The following is an 8,953-nucleotide window of genomic DNA, read 5'->3' on the forward strand; positions in this document are numbered from 1 at the left end:
CATCAGTCCATCTTACTTCCCCACTCCACTCACGGGTGATGTACAACACCAAGCGCAACCAGCCTCCGAAGTTAGTCCTGTCGAAGACTGCCTTGCAGTTTGTGACAAAGGGCTCCTCCTCCTGAGTCTGCGAGTTGGTCTCCAGGCCGAAGGCAGTGCCTGTGATCACGTCCATCGTGAAGGCCCCGAACACCCTGTGGTGGTGATGGAACAGAAATCAAACAACCGATTGAGGGTATGAAGAACAAAGCTTCTATTGACGGGTGGATTTTCAATCTGAGGGTCCCAAGTTCGAATCTCGGTAACGGCGCCTGGTGGGTAAAGGGTTGAGATTTTTCCGATCTCCCAGGTCAACATATGTGCGGACCTGCTTATGTCTGAATCCCCTTCCCCCACGCAGAAGATTAAATACGCACGTTAAAGATCCTGTAATCCATGTCAAGGTTCGGTTGGTTATGGAACATACCCAGCATGTACACCCCCAAGAATGGCTGCCTACAGGGCGGGATAAATAAACAAAACAGTCATACACGTCAAACGTTGCATGTCTGTCTGAGTGTGTGCGTGTGTGTGCGTGCCTAAAATCTGATTGAATGACACAGGGAACGAATAATGATTGCACAATGGCATCCGTCAGTTTCCTCTGCCCAGGTAGGCAGCCTGCAAATGACGCCGAGTTTGTGAAGCGCTTTGAGCTTGGTCTCCGATCGGGGATAGGCGCCATATAAGTATTCATATCATCATCATCACAAGGCTAAACCAGACAAAGGAAAGACATAGGTTGGTCGGTGTGTTGAGGCTACCCGTCCTTCCATTTCAGTTAAGTTTGAAAAATTCCGTTTAAATGGGTGGAGGATTTACAATTATAAAGATGTAACGCGCTCTCGTATTCATGCATTTTTTTGTTTGTTTGTTTGTTTGTTTGTTTTTGTTTCATGCCCCATTAAACATCTGAATATGGAGAAATTGGCTTTTGTCATCGATGCAGTGAATATCTACTGTGTGGACAGAGCCCTAGACTTTCAGTCTTAGTAGCATCCTCAGTTCGATCCTGGTTTCGGATGCGCTTGGGGAATTTTTTTTTTCTTTTTATTTATCTCCCAGGTCAAGGTGTGCGCAAGTCTGCTAGTGCTTTAATTCCCTTCATGTGTAGACAAATGGCAAACGATTAGACACCCACATTAAAGATTTCGCAATCCACGTCAGCGTTCGGTGGTTTATATAAAAACAAATATCCAGCACGCACACGCCCGAAATAAAAGTATGGTGGTAAAAGCATAGTGGGGTAAAACAAAAAACCCACTCGTTGGTACGGGTGAACATGAGTGTTGCTGTCCACAAATGCAGAATAAAAGAATGTGAATTAGATCAAACAGGTGCAACTGCTTTTGATGCTTGGAACAGTCGTTGACACACACACACACACACACACACACACACACGTTGAAGCCAGTGATGTCTAGAGCTTTCCATCACCTTAAACATGTGTGAATCAAAGGAAGAGAGAAACAGACAATTCCTTTGAATAAAAGTGTTACATGTATAACCCTGTGTCCATTACTTCGTTATGCAATGAAAGCGTTACTTGTGCTATCTGTGCCCGTTATTTCTGTATATTCATGGCGATGTGTGGCACTGACCTGTATCCGCACTCTCTGGAACAAAAGCGAATCTCTCTCTCTCTCTCTCTCTCTCTCTCTCTCTCTCAAATGTACAGAAGTACATCACCTCCACAACACTCACTCCTACAAAAATACACAAACACACACGCAAACGCACAACACAGAGACAGACAGACGCGGTGAAACACAGAAGGCAATTCACTCTTTGATATCGATGTCCTGGGCAGCACGGGCCTTGGTCTCTATGTTGTTGACCAGCAGAGATGTGCAGCGTTTGACGTAATGACTCATCTGCAAGACACAACATGAACCACGTCAGCTCATGCAGTCTGTAGCTCAGCCGACTGCAATTTTACGGTTTATTTCAAACACGTACCCCTTTTCTTTTACTTTGGGCGTGTCGCTGTGAACTGATTGTTTTGCTGGGTTACATATCGGGTGTCCCCCAAAAATTGAACCGCTTTTTGACAAGTATTTTTTCAGTGATAGAGTAACCGATTTCGTTGAACATTTTCACACAGTAACCTTAGGGTATCATCAACAATTCTGCAAAATATCTGAAAGTTCGGACGCAAATTATGCGAGTATTGTCAAATTCAAAACAGCATGTCAAAAAATCCAATATCAGAGCTGTGCAATGTGACCAAGTGCTGGCATCTGTTAATCAGTGTCAGTCTAAAAATAGCCTGTCTGGGTGTCAAGCCTATTGATTTTCTTATTGTCGTCTGTATCCAAAATCAGTTCTGTCCATAGTTTCAGTTTGGAAGGATCAACCATGCCTTTGAGTGAAAGTGATAAGGTTGCCATTGAAAACTGTTTCAAGGAGAAAGGCTGGGGTGGAAGAAGGATCGTAAAGGAATTTCCAGGCAACGGGTGGAGTCATGTCACTAAACAGACTTATCGCTAAAATACGCACTACAGGGCCAGTAGCACGTAAAATTGGCAATGGGAGGGCCAAGACTGCATGTTCGGAGGAGAACAAGGACCGTGTTGAGGAACTGATTCAATCCCAGGAAGAGAACCCAGGGACCCACAAATCTCTTAGAGAAGATGGAAGCGATTTACAAGTGAGCAAGTCTTCTGTGCAAAGAATGGCGAAAGAACTGGAGCTGAAGCCCTTCAAGAGGATATGGGCATCAAGGAGGGACCAAAATGTTAGAGGGGAAATAAAAATTCGCTGCCGTAACTTGAATGACCGCTACTCGGCCACTGATATGAAAAGAATCATTTTCACAGACGAGAAAGACTTTACGTTAGAGATAGCTAAAAATCGCCAAAACGATCGTGTTTATGGGAAACGGAAACGAGAAATTCAGCCATCTCGCCTCTATGATGAGACTTCTAGATTTTCAAAAAAGATAATGGTTTCAGTTGGAGTATCCTGGAAAGGAAAAACAAGCATTCATTTTATTGACACTGATAGAGTCAAGGTTAATAGTGAAAACTACACTCAGTTATTGGATGACAATCTTCTCCCGGATTGTAGGCGTCTTTATCCTAGAAACAATTACGTGTTTCAGCAAAATGGGGCTCCTTCACACACAAGTAGGGTAACCCAGGCCCATCTGGAGGAGGCTACACCAGAATATCATCAAGAAAGATAAACGGCCTCCACAAAGTCCTGACTGTAACCCAATGGATTATGCCATATGAGACTCTCTGAAGGAGAAAGTTTACAGGGGAGTGAGAGACAAATTGACCGAGCAGGCGTTGCAGGACAGGATGATTATGTCATGGGAGGAGATATCGATGGAAGAAATACGTAAAAGCATTTATGCTCGGAAGAAACGGCTTCGTTTCGTCGTGGAGGAAGATGGAGGCCACATTGAGCATAAACTGAAATAAGTGAGTTTTCCTCTGATATTGGATTTTCTGACATGCTGTTTTGAATTTGACAATACTCGCATAATTTGATATTTTAGATATTTTGCAGACTTGTTGATGATACCCTAAGGTTACTGTGTGGAAATTTTCAGTGAAATCGGTTTCTCAATCATTGAGAAAATACTTGTCAAAAAGCGGTTCACTTATATGGGGACATCCGATATATATATATATATATATATATATATATATATATATATATATATATACATATATATCGTGCCAGTCCAGTTCACGGTATAAAAACATACCGATAATGATGATGAGCAGGCTATATTGTTTTATGCCTACAGGTCCACATGAGCGTGCATGCACGCATGCAGCAAACATTCTTTTTGTTTTGTGAACAGACATACAATACGCAAATGTAAGAAATTTTACCTTCACCCAAAGATTTTCTTCTTTTTATTTTAAGAAAATCAAATTGAGTATGCTCAAATGTGGACATTACTGAGACGACCCCTTTCAAAATTCTCTCTCTCTCTCTCTCTTCATGCCTCGACGCATCCAGTCGTTTCCCGGAAATGATTGCAAATTGGTAACCTTTACATCAGATAATGCCTTTGAGAATGTTTGAACTGCGCAAAATTCTGTGGACTGGTGTCACGAGCAGACGGCTATGACCTGAGTAATTTGACAACTAAGATAGTGGACAATTCTCAGTTGGCAGTGAAACGTGTGAACAGTTTACAGAGTCCCCGTAGGCATATAACAAGTACGCCTAACAAAGAACTGGGAAGTGCTAACTTCCAAAAAAGAAACATCTCTACATCATGAACAAATTGAAGACACGTCAGAATATATATATCCCTCTCTTTTTCTGTTGACTCGCAACTCATTGTGACAGCATGGCGTTCTCTCGACACATAAGAACAGTCCAGTATTCTTTACTCAAACACAAATATTTACACCAACACATGCGATCTGACTTAATCCCCCCCCCCCCCCCTCTCTCTCTCTCTGTCTTCGACACACCCAATTCCTCGGAATTTTTATTTTCATTTTATTTTATTTTATTTTTTACGTTTTTTTTTTTCCAGCGGATACCGTCTGAACATAAAACAAAGCACAGTTCCATGGACAGGACATTCGTAAAACATCCAAACCCATGAAGCATCCAGAAACTTCCCGAAAAGATACGCCTTTTCGTTTTCCATACATAACTTCTTTTTTTTAAACTTTGGAATATTCAACATATTCTGATTGGTTGTGTCGCGTCATGATTCAAGAACATTCTATTACGATGCCGCATTTTAGGTTTCGATCTTTTAGAAGGAGAGTGAAATGCAATCTGAACGGATCCAGAGGTCACGTCTCTGTCTGTGCACCATTTTAACATTCGTTAAAGTGAAACGATTAGAATTGTCAGTTTTCTGCTAGAAGTAAAGAATTCAAACGTGTTGCCAGAATCGACCTTTCTTCGGTCAAGATGGGATTTAAACAGAGATTAAAACTGACTCTTTGGGGTGTTTTGTTTTCAAACCACACAACGTTTTACGTCTACTGTTGTGTCGTCAAAGTTGTATTTATTGGAACATTACACATACCCACGAACCTACCCAAGAACGCACACAAAAAAACCCACCCCCTTCCACACACACACACACACACACACACACACAAACGTTCACACGCATGCATGCACTTTCACAGTGACACGCCCAGAGACCATTTTCAGTTTGCTGGCGCTGAAAGTAGGTGTCATCAGATTGCGGATCCGCTTCCAAGCAGTACCCCTGGCGAAAAACAAGGCCTGATCCGCGATCTTTCCTCTGAGTCCACGAACAATGCTCTGTTTGTGGTGCAACCACACACACACACACACACACACACACACACACACACACACACACACAACAATTACACACACAGACACACACGCACGTACGCACACACAGACACACACACAGACACACATACACACGCACGCACGCACGCACACGGTTAGAATACCAATACTCAAGATTCAGTATCTTAACAGTTGAATATGATCTAACTGATTTCATAGTGAATGAGCAATATTCAAATATGTTATGTAAATGTGACGCAGCACACGAAAACCCGGCTAAAGTCAAAGCCAACCATTCTTATCTATACACCAAAACACATTAGGATCAAAATAATGAAATTCGAGATGTTTACACATATCGCACATTTGAAGTCTTATCTTTGTCGTCGGTAAGTATTTTAGCATAACACTGCCTGGAACTGTTGAATTGTTAATGTTTTAAGGCGCGTGCATGTCAAAACCGTGTAAAAGTACCGTACTCTTGTCGTACTTCACAGCGATTCTTCGAATTTAGCCAGTCTCCGATTAAAAGTTCGTATGATTGATAATTCGATCGAAGTCCAGGCTTTCTACGATATATTGTACTTGATAATGTTTCATTCTGCTGAACGGATGACTCACAATGATTCAGATATGTGCCGCCACAGATCAATGCGTGTATGTGTGTGCGTGTGTGTGTGTGTGTGTGTGTGTGTGTTATCCGCGCGTGAACCCCGAAAAGCAATCGTATTTTCGAACAGCGGCACGCTGTTAAATGCGAGAAAGAGAGAGAGAGACAGAGACAGACAGAGAGACAGACAGAGAGAGACTGGGCACGATGAGGAAAGAGGGAGAGAATGGGGAAGAGATATTAAGAGGAGAAGAAAAAGAAAGAAAAGCATGATGGAAGAAAGAGGGGTGGGGTGGGGGGGTAGGGGGTTGGTGGTGGAAAGGGAGAATGATGGGGGTGGGGGGGACATAAACACACACACACACACACACACACACACACACACACACACACAGAGAGAGAGAGAGAGAGAGAGAGAGAGAGAGAGAGAGAGGAGAGAAGCAATAATAGCATTAGGAGGAGAAGTAAATCATCGACAGCATCCTTTTTATCACTATCATCACCATCATCATCAGTAGTAGCAGTAGCTGTGGCAGTAGTGCCATCGAACGTATTGATATTATTTCTTCTATTATATGTACCCTGTCGGTGAAGTTGTTGAACTGCTTGACCATGACTTCACGAACAATGTCCAGATCCGTCACTGCCAGGTTAGGCATCACGCCATCGAAAAATCTGCGCATGAACACATCGGAGTTACATAAGAACATACAGAAAATGTATGGTTTCATGGGAAAACATTACCATAATGATTTTCATAAGAGGCAACTCATTTCTCTAATCTGCAGATGGAAAATGAATTGTTTTATGACAAAATATGTCAGTAATGTTTCTTGCATCTGTGGCGCTCATATAACAGCCGATCATATACCAACTTGCGACATGTTAAAAGTCTCACATCCCTGAACTGAAATCATCTTCAGTGTTGACGATCTTCAGCAGTCCATTGCAAATGTATGACTTTTTCAACTCCTTGTTAAATAGTCCAGTTCGTTCGCTGTTATAGTTAGTTTTTCATTAGAAATATGTTATATTGTTATTTTTTTTGTGTTTTTTTTTTAACAAAACTTACACAATCATTTTCCATATGTAACACACACACACACACACACACACACACACACACACACACACTTTCACTTACTCGCATGCGTACACAGTAATCCCCCCCTCCTTCCACCCACTCGATTTTTCCCTGCCCTCGTCTAATATCACTTACAGTGAAAAGACGTTAAACTAAAGAACGAACGAACAACGTCATCATTGACGTCACATAATAGTAATTACGTCAATTTAGTCATCAACAGACAGCCAGACACACACACACACACACGTTGAACTGCGCTTTTTGTTTTTCCATAGTAAATTTTGAAGTGGAATATGATAACGATGCTTATATTCAATTATGCTCTTCTGCACTAACGAATGACTGCGCGTGCAAACGTTCATGCAGTAAAGCAATCTCTCACTCTCTCTCTCTTGCTTCCTCTCTCTTTGTATATGTGTGTGTATAGGAGGGTGAATGATAGATGTGGATGGGTAGATGTGGGCCTTTGTGTTAAAAAAAAAAAAGGCAGAGAAAGAACAGGAATAAATCCAGGAAGGTGCATATTGTTAAAAAATTCTTAATTCGATGGAATCACCAAAATTCCATGCAGGGTGCCTGCCTTATTTATGTACTTACCCCACCACACGTCCGTACTTCCGTTGCCAGTCCGTGAACACGCCGTACGGCGACTGTTGAAATCAATTCCACATATATGAGGTCAGTCCTTATAAATCAGCTCAATTCGATTCAGTTCAATTGAAGTTATGATACTGTTACAGTGCTTTATTAACCCTCATCTTCGGGGCAATTTCCACAACAATTAAAAACTGAAAAAGCGCTCAAATGATATAAAGTTATCTGGTTACGTTCAGCATATAAACCAGTGGAAACAGTACTTTATTAATCATCTTCTGACAAGCGCTAAAATGATTTTTAGTCACCAGGACACGTTCTGCATATAAACAAACACTGCTGAGGATGGATGTTATAACCCCCCCCCCCCTCTCTCTCTCTCTCTATATATATATATATATATATATATGTGTGTGTGTGTGTGTGTGTGTGTGTGTGTATGTGTATATATATATATATATATATGTGTGTGTGTGTGTGTGTGTGTGTGTGTGTGTGTGTGTGTGAAAAGTGGAATCTCGATGGAAATGCTCTAGAAGTAATGAATGAATGTAATTACCTAGGGTATTTTTTTACGACAAAAATGAGTACAAGCAAAGGAGTAGAGGCTTTAGCAGTAAAAGGCAAACATGCATGTATTAACTGTATAAAATATATAACGAAGCTGAATGATATTTCCAAAGGGTGTTTTTTTTTCCCGAAATATCTGATGCTCAGGTACAACCCATTCTTTTGTCCCCGAACTTGTCCAGACTTGATAATAATTTTTTATTGAGAAGGTTCATTTCTTTGCATGTAAACGCTTTTTGAACATACCACTCAAACTACCAAACAAGTTTGCATACGGCGAACTAAGACGTTATCCACTGTATATAAATAGCGCTATAAGGTGTATCAGGTACTGGTTAAGGTTGTTGAATATGAATGTGCACCGATTACCCAAACAGGCATATTTGATGTTGTTTAACCTGGACGAAAGGGGAATAAATGCTGGGTGTCTTTAGTAATAAAAAAACAACTTTATTTAGACTTGGGTTTGGATATGTCTGGTTGCAACACGATATTGGTTGTGGGCGAACTTTTTTGTCATTACTCAAGCAAAGAATGAAAGATATATTTATGTAAAAATGGGACGAGTTGGTAATGTCTAAAGATATACATTGTAACTACAGACTGTTTAAAACTGGTTTTCACTGTGAGCAATATTTTGACTTCGTGGATAAAGAAGTGTTTTAGGGACTGTTTGATAAGATTACGGCTTGGTTTGCTCCAATAAATGGATCATTTTTCAGGAGAACATTCAAATGCAATTCAAATTACGCATATAAACGTTGTAACGTGGTCGAAGTTGAAAACCATTTTATAAA

At 41.0% G+C, this 8,953-nt stretch overlaps 1 protein-coding gene across 1 annotated transcript in view; it reads right to left on the reverse strand.

Moving 5' to 3' along the window:
- The window catches only part of LOC143296402 (cytochrome P450 3A8-like), a 28,783-nt gene that overhangs the window by 12,568 nt on the left and 7,262 nt on the right, over window positions 1-8,953 (reverse strand). Inside the window, exons 4-8 of the mRNA XM_076608298.1 lie at window positions 7,590-7,642; window positions 6,487-6,580; window positions 5,176-5,298; window positions 1,825-1,913; window positions 34-194 (exon numbers count right to left, since the gene is read on the reverse strand). Coding sequence (XP_076464413.1) covers window positions 34-194; window positions 1,825-1,913; window positions 5,176-5,298; window positions 6,487-6,580; window positions 7,590-7,642 — 520 coding nt within the window. The remainder of the gene's footprint in view (window positions 1-33; window positions 195-1,824; window positions 1,914-5,175; window positions 5,299-6,486; window positions 6,581-7,589; window positions 7,643-8,953) is intronic.

This window comes from Babylonia areolata, chromosome 21 (genome assembly GCF_041734735.1).
Source record: "Babylonia areolata isolate BAREFJ2019XMU chromosome 21, ASM4173473v1, whole genome shotgun sequence".
Taxonomy (NCBI): Eukaryota; Metazoa; Mollusca; class Gastropoda; order Neogastropoda; family Buccinidae; genus Babylonia; species Babylonia areolata.